Below are 20798 nucleotides of genomic sequence, written 5' to 3'. Positions count from 1 at the left end.
TTCGTTTGCTTTAGGCTTTGTGCAATTGTAAACAACTAAATTCATTCACCACTCTTATCAAAGTAGAGCACACCAAATGCAGTTACGTTTTGGAAGGGTAGTGAAACAACCCCAATCTGACCTTCATCCTCAGATCTGACCAGTTTACTAATCAAGGAGCAGAGGGTTTGGTGAGAACTTTGCCAAAGGCAATGAAGGAAAAAGAAAAAGGGTCATGTTGTACATGGCAAAAATTGTACCTATCACTTTCTATTATTGAGAAATAAGGTTGGTGAGAGATCAAAACCACCATGTCAATGAAACAGTTATATACATCTTTTTTAACCATAAAGCATATGAGTAGAGTGGATGAAACTCATAATTTCATATATCAATGTGTTTTTCTTCTTCTTCTTTTGAAAATCTCACTACCTTGACCAGAAATCCCATTATGACTTATCAACATCGAGATAATGTTCATCACTGTCCTTTTGTTCTACATCCTCACCACCATTATTGTCATTATCAACGACATTTTTCAATAGCGTGATCATCAATCTATAGCTAAGAGATCTTGCATGTAATGGGTGCCAAAAAGTTGATATTGACACCTTAATCCATCTCTCAAACAGGTGTGGTTTGTTTCGTCCAAAGGAGAGAAGTGCCTGTAATCATGAGTTGCCTCGACTAAATGCCTAACTAAACATCCACATTAAGGTTGGTAATGAAACGAAACAGAGCTTGAATCATGTTACTCGATTTGCATTAGTTTGTCGTGGAAACTCACTAGGTAGTCAACTACTCATTATAATGATGGTTTAGTTTTTGATATATTTATTAATGCAAATTATGTCTCCGGTGCATACCCAAAGCTTAGAATTTCCACATGCATTATAAGAACATAATCCAGCAAAGCAAGCATGGCCTCAGGTGCACATTTTGCAGGTCAAAATTATGTCAGTCAGGGAAATGAATTTTCACGAGTGCATGTTAGAGAACTTTTGAACATGAAAATTTGAAACGATGGTTAGAGCTCAACCAACACGTATCTCTGTTTTAATTCTTATGATATACATATTCTGAACTTCAACAACTTTGGTTCGCAAAAGCATGCACTTAAAGGAAAAGGGGAAGAAAATGTGCTCAGATGCCCTTCAAATTGTGCTGCTACGACATTAATACATATAGTATGTTTGACACCATATTCAAGTATGAACCTTCAATCACTTACTCTCTCCCTCCCCTACTTATCTGCTTGTATTAAAGATCATTTGAAACTTCAACTAGACTAGCTAAATTAAGACTTGAAATTTATTAATGGGTGTAATTAGGTTTTCGTTTGAAACTTTACATTAGTTCTTGGGCAGAGTTATAGAATGGATTAGTACAATTTGACATTGAATAATCCCTCATATGCACCTTCAGCAGTTATATACTTCATTCATGTGGAAAGGTACTGCGTTCATATAATCGATTCTCGCTCTCTTATTTGTTAAAACGGATGATATAGCAACTACAGAGTGTAAGCATAGGAAAGCAAAGGTACATACAAAACAGTGGTGAGGCAAGATTTGGAGTTCTCCACTGACCATAATTAATCTCACAAGGCAAGAAACAGACTAAATGCATTGGCAAAAAGGGAGTAACGTTTAATTATTTTAAAAACCCTATTGACTCTTTCATGCAAAAGGCCCACGGAAAAATATTCCTCTGTCCGTATGACATAATTTTATCAGAGATATTGGCCTAAACTTTTGCATAATCAACCCTTTTAAAGTCTAAGCCTGTTCTTAATAAAAGCTCTCTCTCTCTCTCATTAAAACAAAATCAGGCAAAAAGGCAAGAGGTTCTGATATTGTCTTTAAATTTTCTGCTGAGCTCCCCTGAATCTTGCCAGTGTCTAAAGATATGGAAAGCAGAAGCCGCTTGCTAGTGCTGGCATAAAAATCGATAAATGCCCTTACTTTCTTTGTGTTTATTATACAATCGTATCTTTTCAGTTTTCAGTTTAAAGAGGTTTATTACTAAATACTTTCCCCATCGTTTCCAAGGACTTTAATGTTTCATGCAGAGAAGGAAAAAAAAGGGGTTTCCCCTCTACTCTTTTCCACAGTACTATCGTGAGAGTGAAGGGAATCCATAAATTTTTTTTTTTTTTTTAAGCAACTGGTTTTGCTTTTCTTTTTCCATCTTTTGTTGAGCTTCCCCTTCCAACTAGCGAGTCTAGCTTTCTTTCTTTTTACTCTTTGCATTGTGTTGCACGATAAAGGACTGAGTTTTGCAGCACGATAGAGAAAAACTTGTATGTTTTTCCTTCAATGTAGGTTACCTAGGAGAATTATTTCTTTTTTCAGCATATCTTCTCTCTTCCTTTATTCTCTCCCCCCCACCCCCCTCCTTTCTCTTGGTTTCGGCTCGAGCTTTGAGGTAGCCCAAGAAAGAAAGAGAGAGAGAGAGAGAGAGAGAGAGAGAGACACTTGATGGAGGTGGGTGCAAAGAGCAGTGTTGTCCAGCGAAATCCAACTTTGAAACTTAAAAACAGAACAAAGTTTTTTGCGATGTACTAGACATCTCAACTCTCTCTCACTGTGTTATTTGGCATATTTCTTTTTCCATGCTTTTCCTTTTTCAAGTATAGAATCATACTGCCCTTTTTTTCCCCATAATCTTGAATTCCTAACAACTAACACCAACAAAAGTTTATAAAAGCTGTTGCATCATTTTGGTTAGAAGTCAATTACTCTTTCCTTCTCTCTCTCTCTCTCTCACATCCCCCAAAGTTAGATGCATGCCCCCTGTTGCCCACACCACCAAACTGATCTTCTTTCTTGCTTTCTTCTGTATTTGTGTTGATAATGATATGTCAAATATTGGCAAGTTTTAATTGCCAGCTATTGCTTTAGAGCTTTAGATGCATAATTATTGGTCATTATGCTTGTTTTGGGCCTTATTTAGCTTAGGCTTTGTTTTGATAGAATGAACCACCTATATCAGTCTTCATTATCTCCATATCCTTCTAGCTAATTAATTATCAATTAACCACATCAATCAAATATGAAACAAAAGTAAGATAATATCAAATACAAAAGTTGGTGTAACAACCATTCTTTTGATTTTTTTCCCCCAAACTCAAAAGTTAAGACGACTACATATCAATGAATGAGAAAATTTCTAACAATCTATGAAATTTAACTGTATTAATTTTTACCAGTGGGCTAACAAGAAATTAAAAGGTGCCTAGAGAAATCTTTATTTCCCATTCCACATGTACGTTTGAAATTAAAACTAGTTGGAAAAACCCAAAGTAAAAAAAAACTAATAACTGACTTTCCTCCCATCTAATTTAGTTGAAGCTACTTATTGTATATGAAGCAGCAAAAAAGACGAACGTGAAACCTCCTTTCTTTTAGCCATGTGTTATGCAACCTAATTTAATAATGGATATTACTGCCCTAAAATGAGAAATCAATTCGTCCTTGAGCTAAAAATATTGACCCCACGGTTCTAGAACTTGATATATGGTTGATGATGGCAAAGATATCACAGGTAAAATCGCCATTATTTGCCTTGCAATCATGGTCGATTTTGTATTGTCACATTCTCAGCTTGCATGTGGATGGCTAGCTCTTAATTGGCTTTCTTTTCTTTCCCTTTTTTTTTTCTTGGTTTGTGAGAGAAATGAAGAGCACAAATGCCATGGGGATTGCTTTTGCTGCCATCCACTCGAGCAACAACATAAATTTGGAACCCATTAAAACACATGCTAATCATGAATCACACCACGCACCCATGGCCAAGGCTTTGACTAAAAATATTGAAAGGGAAAAGGTATATATATATGTATATATAGTTCTCCAAACTTGACTTCAAAATTCAACTCAACAATGTTTAGAGCTACAAAACTTCTTTTCTAAGGAGGGGAAGTGGGGTATTTTATTCATATCTGTAAAAAATTATCATTGCCAAAGAGGCAATGAATCGTTTTGGGATCAATGGCTGTAATCATGGCATATTTTGTCTAACACTACTTTGGTGGGTGCATTGCATTGCATTGCATAAGCATCATCATTGAAACCCGGACTTGCAAAAGGAATGCTCCAACATTGCGGGTGTTCAATTCTCATTTTTTGAGAGAATAGGAAGTGTGTTAGTCAATGGTCTTGACTGTATTCACTGTCTTAAAAGTTTAATCTTAACTAATTACTTAAAATAAGTTAGTATATATGTTAATATTTATGATTTTTTATTATAAAACAAGAATTAATTGCCTCTCGTTTCATAAATTTTAAACCCTCAAATTTTATAATCTTAATTTGTAAAATTATAAGTTTATTTTACTCTTTAAAAAACACTATATATTTCGAAATTTTTAATTTTTTCATATTTAATCATGCACGTGTAGGAGGACGAGTTGCAATATTCTAGTGTCTTATAAATAATTCTCATTATTTCCTCCCCTAAAGTTTTACTTCATAATATTAACATTATTTATCCTCACGAACTTTCCATTGGGCCAAGAAAAAGCTTACATAGCCGCGCCCCATAACCAAATCGATTCGTATGGATCTACATTTCTTTTCGATGTTGAAGGTGAGAAGGTTGATAACTGGACCGGGTCGGGGTTTATCTTTGTTAGTTATTACCCGATCTCTTTTCTCATTGGGCTGAAGAAGGAATTGGTATGAGATTTGTAGGACAGAAAGTAAAATGGGCCTTACACTCTTACAACCATTTCACCAATGTTCTATGCCTACGAAACAACTCTATTTTTTTTTTAAATGCATCATTGACTTTTTGGGTTTTTATTTTATTTAGTAAATATTATTTTATAATTATATAAATTGGTAGATCATATTACTTGTGTTTTTCACACTAAATCATTTTTTTTAAAAAAAAAAAAACTTTGGGATAAACCTATGCATTGAAAGGAATCTTATGACTAACGAGTCACGGAAAATGAAATAATGTAATAAAAAAATTACTGAATTAAAACAAGTGTCAATGCCTATTATGTATTGTTCTTAGAAATGTAAAGGTTTTGATATTCTCCATCCTTTTTTTCTTTCTTTCTTTTTTCCAAGAAAAGGACGCATGAAATGCTTTCTTCTCTGAATAATGGTGTGTTTTGACACTTGCAATTTGACAACTTGGTGACAATTGGAAAGTTCAAAATTGTTGAATCCAAGTGCCACCGGCCCAAAGAACGTCCCCCTTTAGCGTGTTTGATGACTGCCTTGGAACAAATTAGGGGTTTTGGCCGTTGACTATGACTTCCCATTTTCCTCTCTGCAATCTCTTCTACTGCACAATATTGACATAATGTAACCCTTTGTATTAATTATTTGGTTGGAAAATAATGCGAATTGAGATGAACAACCAATAGCAAGTGCGAGGGGAGGGACATTTGACTTGGCCAATGTCTGGAAGTTGGAACTTTCGGCCCGTCCTGTTTCGACACATGAATTCTAGCGTACTGGACCATCTGTTGAAGTGTTGAGCCGTATTGTTTGACCGTTGATCAACCCCTGGAAAACTATATATGATTTTTCATAGAAAATAAAAACAAATTTATAAGAGTCATGGAATTGTCGTCTGCTCCGTTTGCCTACCATTAAAACTTAAAAGAAGTAGTACCTTAATACTATAAAACAAAAAAAAAAAGAAAAAAGAAAAGAGGGTTTCCAACATGATTCAAGCATTCAATTGAAATTACAAGTCCTAGAAGATGCTTTGAACTGTTCGTTTTGCCTAACTATTCAAAGAACACAAGGTTTTTCTTTATGCAAATTGAATCCCAGAGTTTTTATTTTTCCTTTTAATCATGCATGCCGTTAAAGTAGAAGATAAGTTTCTTATCCATTCACCTATTCATTCTTCACATAGAATCAACTCTAACTCCATCTATAAAAAAAAAAATAAATAGACTCTTAACTCAAATGTTATTTAAAAATAATCTTCCTACAATTTGGGATGGTTCATCATTGTCAAGTATAAATATTTATTTTAAAGGTGTTTTATATAAGCAAGTATTTTTATTGATATTTTTGCATAATTAAAATCTTTAATCTTTTAATTTATATTGACGATTTTGAAAGTATTTAAAAAACCATTATTTATATGTATATGTAATCTAAAGTTATATAAATGTATTATATTAATTACGTCATTTCATGTAGTAATATTATTATAAATAGCATCTTAAAAGGCATTTTAAGTAAAGAAATTGGTCTCTTTCCACTTAGAAATGAAGTTAGTTAGAGATAAATCCATAATTAACATGTATAAACTTCAAATCCTCTTATTTAACTACCACTTTTTCCTTAAAAAAAAACCTAAGTGAATGACAACATCCATGACTAGATTACCTGATTCCACCTTCTCCGGTAGGGTATTTCCCAATTTTGCCCGGCTTGCGGGACTCAAGCAACATAGACAGGCCAAAATTTAGAAAACGGAGAAGAGAAGAAGATCGCCACGTGTCCATTTTATATAGAATCAAATGGTAGGTCCCCACAGCCATTGCCATCCAAAAGAGTCACACGCAAAATCATGCGGCATAAAAATTACTAAAAAAAAGAGCTCCTGAATAAATAATTGGGTGTATTTAATAAAAATTGCGATTAGGAGTCGGCCGTGGCGATTGGGACGAGGACACGCACCCCTATTTGACGGGGCCAAAACGCACGTACCTAATTTCAACCCCTTTTTGCGCCTTATAATTTCACACTCGACAACCGATTCCCAAGCCTAATTGAAACCTTACACAGAACCGAAATAAAACCAAAAAAAGGATAAAAAAAAAAAAAGTAGGCTTTTCCCGTTACTCTCCTTCGGTGGTGCGTATTCTCCACCCGCAACAATGGGCCAATCCCCGTCCACCGCTTTAGACAGGGAAAGCTCCCTCAGCGATCGCTTCAGCATTTTATCCTCTTCTGGTTTTGTTTCCAGTGAGGAATTTCCCGATGAATTCGTGGCGAATCGGGATTACACCGCCGAGATTCCCGACGAGTGTTTGGCTTATGTTTTCCAATTCCTCGGTCCTGGCGATCGGAACCGGTGTTCCCTTGTCTGCAAGAGGTGGTTGCGCGTGGACGGTGAGAGCCGTCACCGTTTGTCTCTCAACGTCCAATCTGAGATCGTTGCTTCGTTACCTTCTCTTTTCACGCGCTTCGACTCCGTAACCAAGCTCGCCCTACGTTGTAGCCGTAAATCAATCAGCTTAAACGACGACGCTTTGGTGATGATCTCAATTCGTTGCCAAAACCTTACACGGCTGAAGCTCCGCGGTTGCCGCGAAATTAGTGACGAAGGAATGTCGGCATTTGCTCAGAATTCTAAGAATTTAAGGAAACTTTCTTGTGGCTCTTGCATGTTTGGCGCTAAAGCTTTAAACGCTGTCCTCGATTATTGCAAGAATTTGGAAGAGTTATCGGTGAAAAGGCTCAGAGGAATCCACGACGGAGCTGAGCCGATCGGCCCTGGAGCTGCGGCTTCGTCGCTGAAAATGATTTGCTTGAAAGAACTCGTTAACGGTCAGTCTTTTGAACCGCTTGTGATTGGATCAAAAAACCTTAAACTTTGAAAATTATTCATTGTTTGGGTGATTGGGATAGAGTCCTTCAATTAATTGGAAGTCAAAATCGAAATGGAAAAGAAAATTTAAATTTTAATAACAATAATAATTCTTTGATGGAAATTCACCTTGAGAGGCTTCAAGTAAGTGATATAGGGCTATCTGCGATTTCAAAATGTACCGAAATTGAGAATTTGCATATCGTGAAAACCCCGGAGTGTTCGAATTACGGGCTTGTTTGTGTAGCTGAGCATTGTAAGTTGTTGAGGAAGCTTCATGTTGACGGATGGAGGACTAACAGGATTGGAGATGAGGGTTTGATTGCTGTTGCCAAACACTGTCCTAATTTACAAGAACTTGTTTTGATTGGTGTTAATGCTACCCATTTAAGCTTGGCTGCCATTGCTTCTAATTGTTCGAAACTAGAGAGATTAGCACTTTGTGGAAGTGGAACTATTGGTGATGCCGAGATTGCTTGCATTGCTGCAAAATGTATGGTGTTGAAGAAACTTTGCATCAAGGGGTGTAATATTTCGATATTGGGATTGAAGCACTTGCTTGGGGTTGTCCCAGTTTGGTGAAAATTAAGGTAAGGAAATGTAAAGGGGTGAGTAATGAGGCTGGCGAGTGGTTGCGTGAAAAGAGGGGATCGATGATTATCAATATGGATGCTTGTGAAATGGATGGTGGTTTTGAGGCTAGTGCCAGTGATGTTGGAGTTCATGAAAATGGTGTGGAGATACTGCCGGCGGGTGGCCAAGTAAATGGTCCAGATGCTTCAACGAGCAGCAATGGTAGATTAGCATTATTGAGGTAAAGTTGGGCTTTTTGCTGTTAGAAATTTAGTGGCATGCACATTCAGAAGGTGGTCTAACAGTGATGATAGTTTCAATAGCAACTTGTAAATGATCTGTGAATGATCTTTGTAAGAGTTGGAAAATATTCTTGCCCTGAACAATTGCAGTCTTTTGAGTTCACTGAGATGAGCCTTTTTTTTTTTTTTGAAAAAATGCCTAATTGTATTTCTTGATTTAAATTTTTTTTCTTGGATTTTGTAAACATTGAAAGGGAAGACAACAGGAAGCAAGTGGCGAAGGATTTTCTCATTATTGCTTATAGCTGCATCTTCTTTATCCACCTCCCCCTTTCTATTTGCTGTAATTTAATTTGTCAAATATGCAATTTCTTCAGCAGTATGCTGATGTTGCCCATTATATTTTTTTTCAATGGTTGTGTACATGTGTTTGCGACTTCTTATGGAATGATATCGAATGTCTGGAGTAACTTGCATTTAATTTGCAATTAGAGATATATCTTTATGTGGCAGCTTGAGTGTCCGGTGCAAGATGGTAAACAGCTCTCTCTCCTCTTTTTGACTGATTCCTGGCAACTTTAATTTGTTTTAAAACTTTTACTTTTATTTTTGGAAAGGTCATGGTCCTGTGTTGATATAGTCATTGCACATTCACTGTGAGTCCTTTTTCTTTTCGAGTGGTGACTTTTGAGAAAGAAGTTTCCATCGTTTGGAGTCTTTATATTTAGTTTCATATGGCATGGCTGGTGTCTGCTTGGACCTTGAATTCTTTGACAGGGTTAAAACAGCATTTAAAGCTTTTCGACTGACTTTACTTGTCTGCTGGTAATGTTAGACTTCAATTTGGAAGTTTATCAAATTCATTGAAGGACTTTCTAGAAAACAATTTTCTGATCATTGGTATGTTTAAGCGTTGTCAATAATAAGGTTTTAACCTTGTTGAAATCAATCTCTCGACAGATTTAGCAGAAAGAGCCATTGATATTTTCCACGACCATAGTCCAGAACAAAGAACAACAGCAATGATTCTGGTGGTATCTTTTGTGAATGATCCATTTTCACAGCTGGATAATTTACTCTGATCTCATTGTTCTTTCCTTTGGGTAACAAACAATCTATATTTGTCTGACTCAGTGTTTCATTGTTGTTTTTCGGAATGCCCGGATGGTTCTATCGCAAGGATTGAAACCCATTTTTCATTTTCTTTCATTGTTGATTTCTGTCAATACTTGTTCAAATGTGTCTGTGTATTGTAATTAGCGTGAATTCTCCATCCATATCAAGTTTGTGAGATGTGGATGTTGTTGTTCTTTTGACTCTTTAGGCAGGTTTGGCCTTTCAGCTCGTGGTAGGTTGGGGGCGTTGGGCTGGTGCTACTTTCTAGTCTCTTATATAAAGCTTTAGGTTACTTTCTATAAAGTTTTGGTTTCTGTCTTTATCAAAACTTTTAATGAAACACAAATGGTAAGGAACCTTAATCTTTTAACTTTAAAGTATAAATGATTTTCCCGATAGAATCAATAAATTTTTTTAAAAAATATTTCATTACAATCATTGAACTTACCCTAAATAATGCCTCCAACTTATGTTGGGTTGTTTAATTAGATATTCTAATTTTTGAGTTTAGTGTTTTATTTTATTTTAACAAATTGGCTCCCTATTATTTATATACAAATTGTTATTGAGTACCAAAATAGTGAATAATTTTTCTTTTTTTACAAACGTGTACACTTTTGTCAACACTAGAATAAGTAAATATCAATAAAGATATTCATTGATCATATTATTTTTTAAATCGATGAATTTAATTTAATTTGAATCGAATTTTAAATACAAATTTATAAGTTCAGGTTTAATTCGATTAACTCCATTTAAGACATTATCATATGATATAATAATTATTTATTTGATTTGATTTTAATATATTTAAAAATATTAAAATTATTATAAAAATATTTTAATCATAAATAAAATTTAATTGGACAATTTTGACGGGTCGGATCCGGGTCTAGATTTTAAATGTGTCAAAGCGGTTGAGTCGAACTCGAAGTATCCAAAAACCCTACACCCCCATAGCTGATCTGTCCCGCCTCCTTCAATCTCTCTCTCACTGAGCTCCGAATGGACGAGAGACTGTACACGGCCGAGAAAAAGGTAAAGCGGTCTTTTCAGCAATTATTGCATTTTCTTTCAGTCTGTTCGTTAATTCCGTTATTATTAGGCAAAAGGATGTTAATTTCAAAATAAAATGTTAAATTTATTAATATTCAGGTTTTTCCTTCAATTTTTTCATGCATCGTGCTGACAAGTTAAGGAAAAAGTATGAACAGGTTCTTGTTGAAATCGTTAAGTTCGTTCAAAAGAGAGGACTGAAAGGTAAAAAAGGAGGATGGAAGGAGTTTTTGAATTCTTATGACAAAAAGTTTGGTGCTTCTTTGAGTGATCCGTCGAGGCGGTCTAACGGTGTTTTGGTATCTTTTCTTAAGACATTTACTAAAGAAGATGATTTGAAGGTAATTGATTATTGTATTTGCCATGGTGTTTGTTTTCGAGTGCTGTTTTTTGTTTAGCAATCAAGGTTCTAGGGTGTTAATGTTATGTTTTCCTTTTTCCCGCTTGTTTGCAGCTTTTTGATAGAATGTTGCAAGGTTATTTAAATAGGGCCACGGCTGATCAGTTTGGAAAACAATCTTTGGATAATGAATCCCCTGAGCAGGTATAGTATGGTGCATCTTTATTCGTTAGTGTTGCATTTATAGTTGCTTACAACGAATTTGTAATTGCTCTTGTTAATGGGTTATGGTGGCAGTGCAGAGGCTTGTTCGTTTAACTTTGGAACACCCACAATATCCACTAGATTATACATTCCCATCAGGCGATGAGGTTTGTTGCTATCATCTTTACCTTTCATCTCAGTTATAATTGTATCCATTTTCAAAATCCTTTTATAGATATATGCTGATCCATTGGTGTAGGGATGGATCATTACCAAGCTCCCTAAAAAATCTGGGATGTTGAGATCAAATGCCATGGTTGCTGTTGATTGTGAAATGGTTCTCTGTGAAGATGGCACAGAAGCGTTAGTGAGAGTTTGTGTTGTGGATCGTGATTTACAGGTATCAACTAGATTTTTCATTTTTAGAATTTGAAAAAGGACTTTTTATGCTACAGCATCTTAAATGGGAACTAATGTCTTATTTACCACCTCAAAAGAATGCAAATCTTGCGAGTTACTAATTTGGCAATTTGTGTCTTCAAGTTGCTATGAGCTCAAGGGCAGTTAATTGTTAATTATAATTTGGTTGTATTGCAGTAGCTAAAAGGAAAAAGAAAACTTTTGTCTGGTGTTTGTTTCTTTCAGGTCAAAATTGATAAACTTGTAAATCCAAACAAAGCAGTGGCTGATTATCGGACTGAGATTACAGGAGTTGCTGCAGGAGATTTGGATAGTGTTACTTGTTCGGTAGCAGACATACAGGTATGGCATGGTTAATTTCTCTGTTTCTTAGATCTCCTTCAATGCTCTTTGTCTGAGCAAAATGGATTGCTTTTCATAGAAATCCATGAAGAAGCTGTTATCCGATGGGACTATTTTAGTGGGCCACAGTTTACACAATGATCTGCAAGGTATGCTTTATAATGGCTAAAAGTTTGACCTCATTTTCATTTATGTTAGATTCAAATGCCAATCAGACTTGAACTTTTCGTATAGGGAGGTTATAGCTCTGGTGTCATTTTTAACCTTTCATGTTATCTTTTTATGGGTACAGTTTTAAAGATAGACCATGCAAGAGTGATTGACACCTCATATATCTTCAAATATTTGGACGCATCTATCTCTAAAAGACCGTCTTTGAATAACTTGTGCAAGGCAAGTACTAGGTGTCTTTTTTTTTCCTGATGGAAAGGACCCGATCTACTACATATGTTGTTTTTGCATGTTTCACACATGTCAAATTAAGTACTGCATTTTTTTTATCTTTTTGGCCACTTAAATTGAGTACTCACATCTGGGTTTTCAGGATGTTTTCTGGATGGCTTGTGAATAATCCCCTTTATTTTGCTCATTCTTTGATTGTAATTAACACTGCTTTGTTAATAGTAAAGACCTTGCATGGTGGCATAGATGGCAAAAGTCTACTGGTAGTTTGAGATGCTTGTTTTAACTGTTCCATGCATTGTTTTACAGTCTGTACTGGGATATGAAGTTCGAAAGCCTGGTGCTGCTCATAACTGCCTAGATGATGCGTGTGCTGCAATGAAACTAGTTCTTGCTAAGCTAGAGCTTGGTGACATTCCACTGGTTCAAGAAGATGTATGGACATGTGACTGCTGGTTATTTTTATTTTCAACTGTTTATGATTATCACCTATGTATCTTAATTTCTTTCAATTGATTTTATTTTTCTGTAACACCAGGTGCCCCAAGCTGAAATGGAAAAGCTACTGCTCCATAGGATACCGATCAATGTTCCTAGGGAAGAAATATCTAGAGTCATCCCCGGAGATGTTGCAATTGAAATAAAGGTTGATTATTTCTATTTCTATCTTGTTTTCTCTTTAGAAATCTTGGCTTGCCTTTTTCTTTGCCTCTTAGTGCTGCATATCTTATGTTTAAATGATTGAGGCTTTATGATTGGGATAAATTGATTGATTGGGATAACTGAATTGATAAATTGATGATCATCTGAGTATTTATCTAATACTGTGATGAACTGCATTTCTACATGGCAATTGAAAGATGAGCTAAATTGTTAAAACTCAAACAACCCTACATAAAGGAAGCTGTTGTCAGGTGACTATATTGTCCTGGATCTAAACTCCTCTACTATATTCATGGATGAAGTGGTACAGATAACCTGTATAATAGATAATTCAAAGTTTTAAGATTTGGACATCAAGACTTGGGTTCCTGACAAGCACTTTAGCTTCAAGCTCTTTTTCCTTCATTTGCACTTAATTATCCATGCTGAGTTTCTAATATGGTGATTTATTTTTTTGGCAGCCATCTAAAAAGGCTCAAGGTCGCCATTACTCTGTGTTTGCTGTCTTTAATAGTCCTCAAGAAGCAAACCGAGCATTTGAAAATATAGAAGGCAATGAAGAAAAGGTGTGTATTTTTAACAGCAAACCCTGGAATTCTTCATGATGATATATCAATAATCTTTTCTTGTTCCACATGATTTGCGATGGACAATTTTTGAATGCCAATGCGTTCTTTATTACGTAAATTGCTATTTGCATCTTTTTTTTTTATTTCTTGTCTCAGGATTCATCTGGACTACCTCAGAAACAAGTTGCATTTCAGTTTGGCAGAGGAGTAACTGCTAGTATGTACATCCGTAAAATGGCACAGGGTGATTCACAGTGCCAAGTTTTGTCAAATAAAAGAGCATTTCAGGGTGAGGAGAAATCTATTGAGTCCAAAAAGCTTAAGACAGATCAAACCTGTAGAGGAAACAATGGCAAATTTTAATCAATTTGATGATCACTTAAAAGAGATTGAGAGGTTGAAGCAAGAACTGAAACAGAAAGATTTTCGAATTGTTATGCAGGATAAGATCATAGCTGATCTTCAAAAGAAGGTTGATAAAATGAAAAAGAGCCTTAAAGAAAAACCAATTTTGGGGCTTAACTTACTGCGTAGTTTGTATAGTCTCACTAGTTTTACCTGAAATGGTGGAGGAAGTGTTTTCTTCAGTTTTTGTTCTGAGTTAGGACTGATATTATCTCCAATGAATTTAGTTTTAATTTATATTTGTACTCAGTTCTGGAAGGAGAAGTGGTTCCACAATCCAAGCATGCCTGATCTAGATTTCCAAGTAATTACGGCCTATGTGCCTGAACGGTGAAACAGCTTGAAAGGCTTATTTTATTTGGCAGTGGAGTGGGGTGGGAATTTTATGTTCCAATTTTGCGAGCTGCCCAATGGAAAATGAACCCTGCTATATAAAAAATGAAGCAATCAAACCAATGAATACAATAAATCAACTCTTTGATGGGCATTTCTAATTCCAACCTTTATGCAACACTCTCAACAATGCTTCGTGACTTCATTCGCTTTCATAATCTTCTTCTTCATCCCCAAAACTGAAGACTGATGCATCAGCAGCAATCGCTTTGATGTCACTTGCTCCCATGGAGTCCAGATTGGGGATCTCAAGTCCTGAGGAAGGCTTGCCTGCTCCATTAATGCTTACGTCTTTGGAAGCATTGCTCAACGCTGGCTCTTGATTTTTGACTGATGGTTGATGAGTTCCATGCGTGGACATCCCTATTTGCTCAGCTGCAGGGTTAGTTAGATGACTGGAGACTGCAGGTCCAACTCCAGCAGCAGCTTGAGTCTGCCGACTCCTTGAAGCCCCTGATTCCTCCCCATCGCTGTCTGAGAATACGTCATCATTGTCTTCATTTCCAGAAACTTTGCTATGTTTTGAACGGGCTGTGACTCCATCCTTTGTGTAACTGGAGTTACCCTGAGTTTCTTTGTTGACAGAATTAGTATTAGAATTTGATTGTGGTATACCGTCATAGTCTACCATTACCAGTTCAACCTTGAATCCAGGATAAGGCGCAGTTATCTACATAGCAAAGTTAACAAGTCACCAGAAGAAAGATTATAAAATGAATTAACAGAATGAAACACAATGTGGAAAACGAGGAAGAAGAAGCATTCTCAACACACGAGTCTCTATTATAAAGCCATTTACCTTGTCAAAACCGTCAAGATCTGAGGTGTCCAGTATTGTTCTGTTCTCTATCATTGTTGTATTTAACCAACTGAAAAGGAAAGTTAAAAGAAGTATCAGCTGTGGGAAACTATTATACACATCTTAAAGAAATTTATGCCCTACGAAGAGAGCATAATCCTCGAGGCAATCAAGCAACTGCCTAAGAAACAGATTTTGAAGACAGAATGCACAATCTTCCATAGAGAAATGGCTATTTTGCTTACCATTGCTCATGAATGTGCTAAAGAGTAAGTTGGGCAAATAGTAAATTCATTCAATGCAAGATCGAATAACTTGTCCAATGAAAATGACTCCACTTTCCATTTTAATTAACTCTAGACACAGAACAAGACAAAAGAGAAATATTACAGACCAGTAGAAATCTCCTTGACGGTCATGAAATTGGATTTTGAAGTCACCCGCCAATTCTGTGAGACCAGGCTGCCCGGGCAGAGCAAAAACCACTATCCCTTTCTTAGGTGCCTTAATCCAGAAATCTTCTGGCTGCAAATGCAAACGCTTTAGCAGAGTACTGACAGATTAACACAAACAACCACAGAACTAAAATGAAACCATATGGTTTTAAAAGATAAGAATCACCATTAAATCCTTCGTTTTTGGATGCTTTCTTGTAGAGAACAAAATTCCTGAGGTGAGGAAAAATGCTGCTGTTATCACATTTGCACATCATGTACTGAGAAAAAAATTACAAGATATGGAAAACAGTGAAACATCTTGTATATCTTGGCCAAAAATAAAACAAAGAATCCTCTTGTATATAACTTCACCAGAAAGCAGTTAAAAAGAGAAAATTATGCGGGCATTAACTTGCCAAGATTGCATCATTGTGCCATTGTGCCAGGACATATTTGGCCCACTGCTTCAGGAAGATAAGACACGTACAAATAAAATGTGTAGAAGTGAATGGAAGGTTAAGGGGTAGAATCTCAATTAAAGTTGTGAAAAGGAGAAAGAAAAAATTGTAACATATTTAAGTTTCTATAGTATGGAACTTGCCAAGGTATATTAATTGAAAAGGGCCAATGCCCCACAGCATAATATCATAGGACCAACATCATGAAGGACTACATAAACATCAAAACATACCACTGTGATTAGAGATAGTAATAGATGGCCTAATCCAGTAGGGACACTTATGAAGCCGGAACCCCCTAAGCATGCACCTGTAAATGATAACTTCAGTATATTATTTAGCGTAAATATAACACAATCTAAAAGATATGAGACACCCTACCTACGTCCAGGCTGATTTTCTCCATTGAAATGGCTTAGGATACGCCCAAAGTATTTGACATATCTCTAAGCAAATGGAAAAATATTACGTATGAGAATGATGTTAAAAAAATATCAAACACATAAAAGATCAAAATTTTCCTTTGAAGTGATGACTGACAATCTGACTTGGGAGAACCAGAGCTTTCCCATCTATGCATCTTTTCTGGTTGAAGTAATCGATGGCCTCTTCAGCTGTCGGAAGGAACTGAAGAAAGCAAAGTATTAATACAAACATAAAATGAATTGAAAATGGAACCAAAAAAAGCAACAAGTTTTTGCTAAAAACCCACAGATCTATCGAGGAGATAATCAAAACACACCTTAAGGAATAAAAGAAGACTGCAAATCATTAATCCCGTCCTTCCCATACCAGCTTTACAATGAACAACCACCACATTTTCTATGTCCTCCTTCAGCCATGAGTATGCACTTTGACAAAAGGATTTTATGAGTTGAAGTTGGGGGCAATTGTGGTCATCAAATGGGAAACTTGCAACCTGTTAAAATGTTGGATGTTACATTAAATGGGAAGTTGGAAAAATTAGTATTATCAAAATGCCAACATAACAAAAGGTATGCAAAAGCATTGTTTCAGAAGAAGCTCTGGCATTTTGTATGGTAAATATTAGACCGCAGTCTCCAAAATCATTCAAAATCTACTATGCAATATAGTTACAGAACCAAATGACATCAAACACATGCATATATTTAGTTCTAAACATTGACATCTCACAAGTTGAGGAGCATTGACCACCATAATTCAATTGGTTTTAGTAGGCAAATAGAGATGAAGAATAAACCTTCCCCTGAAATAGTGATGCATCATACAACCTCTCTGAACACAAATTGTACACTTTATATCTCCCCTGCACAAAAATGTTGAAATAAAATATGTGAAAAAACAAGGGCTTCAATAAGCTTCAGAAATGTAAGATAAGTCATACCTACTCACAGACAACATAAAACCATATTCAATGCAAAAACTTAGAGCAACTAAAAGTCTACAATGTGCTATTACCGGCTAGTAACAAAAATAAACTTTGAGCTTTCCTTTTTAATTCTGCAGAAAAGGCAAAATAGAGCAAGGAAAGAGAAAGATATTACTATTCAACTATGTTCCTATAACCCTAGAACTTTTTGTCTCAATTACCCTCAGTCCAGCAACTTTGCCTCCTAACCTCTGTTTTAATGAGACAAACTTTGACATTGATTCTTTCACAGTTTAAGATCTTAGAAATCAATGCCAATGATTAATGGTAATACATTCTTCCAATCAATGTGTTGAGCACCATATCAAAGACAAAATTCAACAATTATTCATCACCTCCATCTCCATGTGGATTCATTAATTATTACCTGTAAATGTTTTTATCTGAAACATAAACAATATTTCCAAAATAGCTCCAAAAAATTTTGATGGAAGTCATATATTTCTTCTCAAAGTTTATCCCTTTTTCTCATCCAGTCTCATCTCGTCATTTAGTTAATGTTCCATTCTAAACTTTTTTGCAATATTTGGTTAGGCATGTAGCATCACAGATTTTACAATTTTACATATTCCAATTTAAAATTCTAAAAAAGAATGTCCCACTTCCAAATATTTCCTTATGTAATTGAGGGAACACCTTACCCTTTTCCAAGACCTATCCAATGAATAAATAAAATATTCCTTTGCTATATATGCAACATCCTACCTTGTGATGAGTTTCAAAAAACTTGATTACTTCTTCCATGTGATTTCGATAGAAGCCCTGCGTCACATTTTACAGTCCATAAAACCATAAAGTGAACTTGGACACTGAATTTATGTGCAAAGGTAAAATTTACCTCAAAGAATCCAAAAAGCCCTGAGCTTAGATCACCAGCAGGAAACCCCATAGCAATTATATTCTCAGTGATATAAGTCATATCCAAATCAAACTCTCCCTCCTGTATATCATGCATTAAAAATTCTTTTGAGCATGTAATTGGTTACATCTCTGGTATTGATTATATATAAGTCTTAAAGACAATGAATTTCTAGTTATGGTCAGGAAAACACAAAAATGGAAAACTTACCGATTAGAATAAGTTCACTAGGAACAGTGCAGAATAATATCTGAATTCAAGATAACTGTGATTGATATCAAGCATTTTGATTAAAATTATACCACCAGTAACAACAAAAGTAGGCTACCTGGTATCTTCGTTTGTTTTGGGAGACAATATGGCGTGCCTTGACCTGCACTGCCTTCACTGCACTCCGAGATGAATCAACTATACCCTTTTTGAATGATTCAAGAACAGCTTGTGTCGCTGTAGAGGTATGCGCTGCACTATCATCCGGTGGTAGACTCATTGATTGCAACCGCAGTCCAAGCCCACTGGTGAAGCGTGCAAAAGCCGAAGTCCCAGTATTTCCAGCTTGAGAGTCTTGCGGCGGTGCTACAGGCTGTGGAAATTTCAAATTCCTCGCCCAAGAAGATATGGCAGTGGAGGATAACACAGATGGTGGGGAATCATGCGAGGAATTAGTTTTTGCAGTGACAGTGGGTGGATTATCACCAGCCTTTGGAGGCTCAACATCAACAGCTCTGGCAGGAGGTTCAACCTCATTAGCTTTTGCTTGATGTTTGTTGTCACTAGTGTTAGCTGGCGGTTTAACATCAGTGGCTTCAGCAGGAGTTTCACCATCAGAAGCTTTAGCGAGGGGTTGAGATGAGGAATCCGCAGACTCTGGGTTCATACTACTACTCAAATGCAATTAAAAGTTTCACTATTAGTCTTAACAAAAGAAAAAAGTATAATATCATGAGTAAAATAGCAAAATTAATCAGATTTGAGCAGTCAATCAAAAACTAATCTAAGTAAAAGTATGCATTTCCTCGTCCGAAAAAATAAATTTTTTAATTTTTTACACTCTCAAAATCTTGTCTTGCATTTTAATCCAAAAATACTTTTTGCTTAAGTAGCGAAAGTGAAAATTGAATGAAGCCGGCAAATCACCGCATTTGTGAACAATTATCATTAGCTACTCCTAGAGATAACGCTTTTCATAAAAATAAGCTAACAAATTTCATCCACCGCTACTTTTCCATCGCTCTTGAGATCAACATCTCAAAATCGAAACGCAATTGTTTTTGATAAATCCAAGCACCGGCGCATCATAATTCGACAATGTATTGAAAATGCAATCAGCAAAAGAATTAGATCTGGCAACAGAGCTTAAATTACTTTCAACAAACAAGATCCAAATATGGTTATGAATTTCCCGCAGAGCGAATGTAATCACGATTTAGAGGCATTTTGATTTTGAAAAAAAGGAAAACTTTACCGGAATTCGGATCCTGAGCTGGAGTTTTAGGTTGAAGAGAAGAACAACAGTTTCAGCTATTTATTTGATTTGATTTGATTTGCCTCCGTCGAAGAGCTCATGTCAGCAATTGAAAAGTTCAAAAAAAAAAAAAACAGCATCTACCGGCTACGGCAAATCAGAAATTAATTATCCGCTAATTTAGTAATTTTGCTCTCTAATTTTACGTGTAACTATGGGTTAACGATTAACTAACAAATCCTTTATCGTTTCCCTTGAACCACGGCCGAACATCTACGGGCCGGGTTTGGGCTGCTCGTCCATTTTGCTTCCAAGTGGTAAAAAACTTAAAATGAATGTTTGATTTTATCCCAATTTGTAACTTGATATCTACTTATTATTTCTGAATAATCAGTTAATTTTTTAAATAAAACTACGATATGATAATGACCTTACTCATTGTTATTTTAAAATTTATTATTACTTTTTATTAATTTAATTACATTATAATTTTAAAAAATATATCCAAATTAGTTTAACACTACTAACAAAAATGTCCATCATCATCATTAATTGAAGTTCTTTATCCAAAAAATAATAATTTAAGTTTATTCATTTAAAATTAGATGATTAGCTAATTCTCTTTTATGGGTAAAGTCAACTCGTCTACACTATCTATTAGACCATTTGATCTAATATTTAGTTGAATTTGGATTGATTTTGATATTATTTGATTACAAAATTATTTTTTAAAAAAAATTAAATCTGTAACATTAACATTTATAAATTTTTTAAAATTTATTTATGTTTTCAATATGCATTTAAATCACTTATCGTGAAGATGCATCATCATAATTAATTTAAGTTATTGACTAGTAGAAATTAATTTAAATTTATCCATTTAGAATTGGAGGATAAATTAACTAAGTTGTACTTTTCAAGTAGGTCCGGTTTACCCGAACCGGTCGATGACGTTGACGCAACAAAAGCCATGTGCTGAAGCACGAGCTAAAAATCGGAGGCTCGGAAAATCCTTGTGATTGTATATTTGTATACGAAGAAGACAATATTGTTTCAGGATAAAAAAAAAAAAAAAACACCACGAGCAAGAAAC

At 35.5% G+C, this 20798-nt stretch overlaps 4 protein-coding genes across 5 annotated transcripts in view; 2 read left to right on the top strand and 2 right to left on the bottom strand.

Moving 5' to 3' along the window:
* Positions 1 to 6683: 6683 nt before the first annotated feature.
* SKIP2 (SKP1/ASK1-interacting protein 2) lies at positions 6684 to 8850 on the top strand. The gene is given in 4 exon segments (XM_021445535.2): positions 6684 to 7553; positions 7556 to 8083; positions 8086 to 8365; positions 8367 to 8850. Coding segments are annotated over 4 exon segments (1614 nt in total). The 5' UTR covers positions 6684 to 6838; the 3' UTR covers positions 8458 to 8850.
* Positions 8851 to 10401: 1551 nt separating this feature from the next.
* Positions 10402 to 14120, top strand: SDN3 (small RNA degrading nuclease 3). Its single transcript, XM_021445536.2, is given in 13 exon segments — positions 10402 to 10520; positions 10697 to 10879; positions 10993 to 11082; positions 11181 to 11249; positions 11342 to 11482; positions 11728 to 11844; positions 11924 to 11993; positions 12137 to 12237; positions 12556 to 12681; positions 12785 to 12892; positions 13371 to 13475; positions 13635 to 13807; positions 13809 to 14120. Coding segments are annotated over 13 exon segments (1548 nt in total). The 5' UTR covers positions 10402 to 10487; the 3' UTR covers positions 14041 to 14120.
* Positions 14121 to 14217: 97 nt separating this feature from the next.
* On the bottom strand, positions 14218 to 19885 carry LOC110429475 (phosphatidylinositol 3,4,5-trisphosphate 3-phosphatase and protein-tyrosine-phosphatase PTEN2A-like). 2 transcript variants are annotated; one of them, XM_021445534.2, is made up of 14 exons: positions 19706 to 19885; positions 18569 to 19121; positions 18220 to 18321; positions 18087 to 18143; positions 17193 to 17258; positions 16713 to 16889; positions 16511 to 16597; positions 16352 to 16416; positions 16204 to 16280; positions 15697 to 15743; positions 15470 to 15600; positions 15076 to 15145; positions 14385 to 14946; positions 14218 to 14307 (listed from the first exon to the last, which is right to left on the bottom strand). In XM_021445534.2, the coding sequence occupies exons 2-13, from the start codon at positions 19115 to 19117 to the stop codon at positions 14419 to 14421; spliced, it is 1956 nt and encodes a 651-aa protein (XP_021301209.1). In that variant the 5' UTR covers positions 19118 to 19121; positions 19706 to 19885; the 3' UTR covers positions 14218 to 14307; positions 14385 to 14418. The 2 variants fall into 2 exon arrangements, with proteins under 2 accessions (XP_021301209.1, XP_021301208.1); XM_021445533.1 differs by having other exon boundaries at positions 14293 to 14946.
* The window catches only part of IRX14-L (Nucleotide-diphospho-sugar transferases superfamily protein), a 2422-nt gene continuing 1104 nt past the window's right edge, over positions 19481 to 20798 (bottom strand). Inside the window, exon 2 of the mRNA XM_021419696.2 lies at positions 19481 to 19583. Coding sequence (XP_021275371.1) covers positions 19481 to 19583 — 103 coding nt within the window. The remainder of the gene's footprint in view (positions 19584 to 20798) is intronic.

Source organism: Theobroma umbraticum, unplaced genomic scaffold (genome assembly GCF_002168275.2).
Source record: "Theobroma umbraticum cultivar Fairchild unplaced genomic scaffold, ASM216827v3 scaffold_44.0, whole genome shotgun sequence".
In the NCBI taxonomy this organism is placed as follows: Eukaryota; Viridiplantae; Streptophyta; class Magnoliopsida; order Malvales; family Malvaceae; genus Theobroma; species Theobroma umbraticum.
Note: the sequence above shows the minus strand (reverse complement) of the source record. Positions and strands in the feature narration are given on the sequence as shown.

What these genes read in the sequence shown, in the direction of transcription:
- LOC110429475 (XM_021445534.2), bottom strand. Translation starts at nt 19,117, where the DNA reads ATGAACCCAGAGTCTGCGGATTCCTCATCTCAACCCCTCGCTAAAGCT. An exon ending in TTTTTGAAACTCATCACAAG is followed by an intron (nt 17,259 to 18,086) that starts GTAGGATGTTGC and finishes ATTTTTGTGCAG; the next exon opens with GGGAGATATAAAGTGTACAA. An exon ending in GAAAATCAGCCTGGACGTAG is followed by an intron (nt 16,281 to 16,351) that starts GTAGGGTGTCTC and finishes TATCATTTACAG; the next exon opens with GTGCATGCTTAGGGGGTTCC.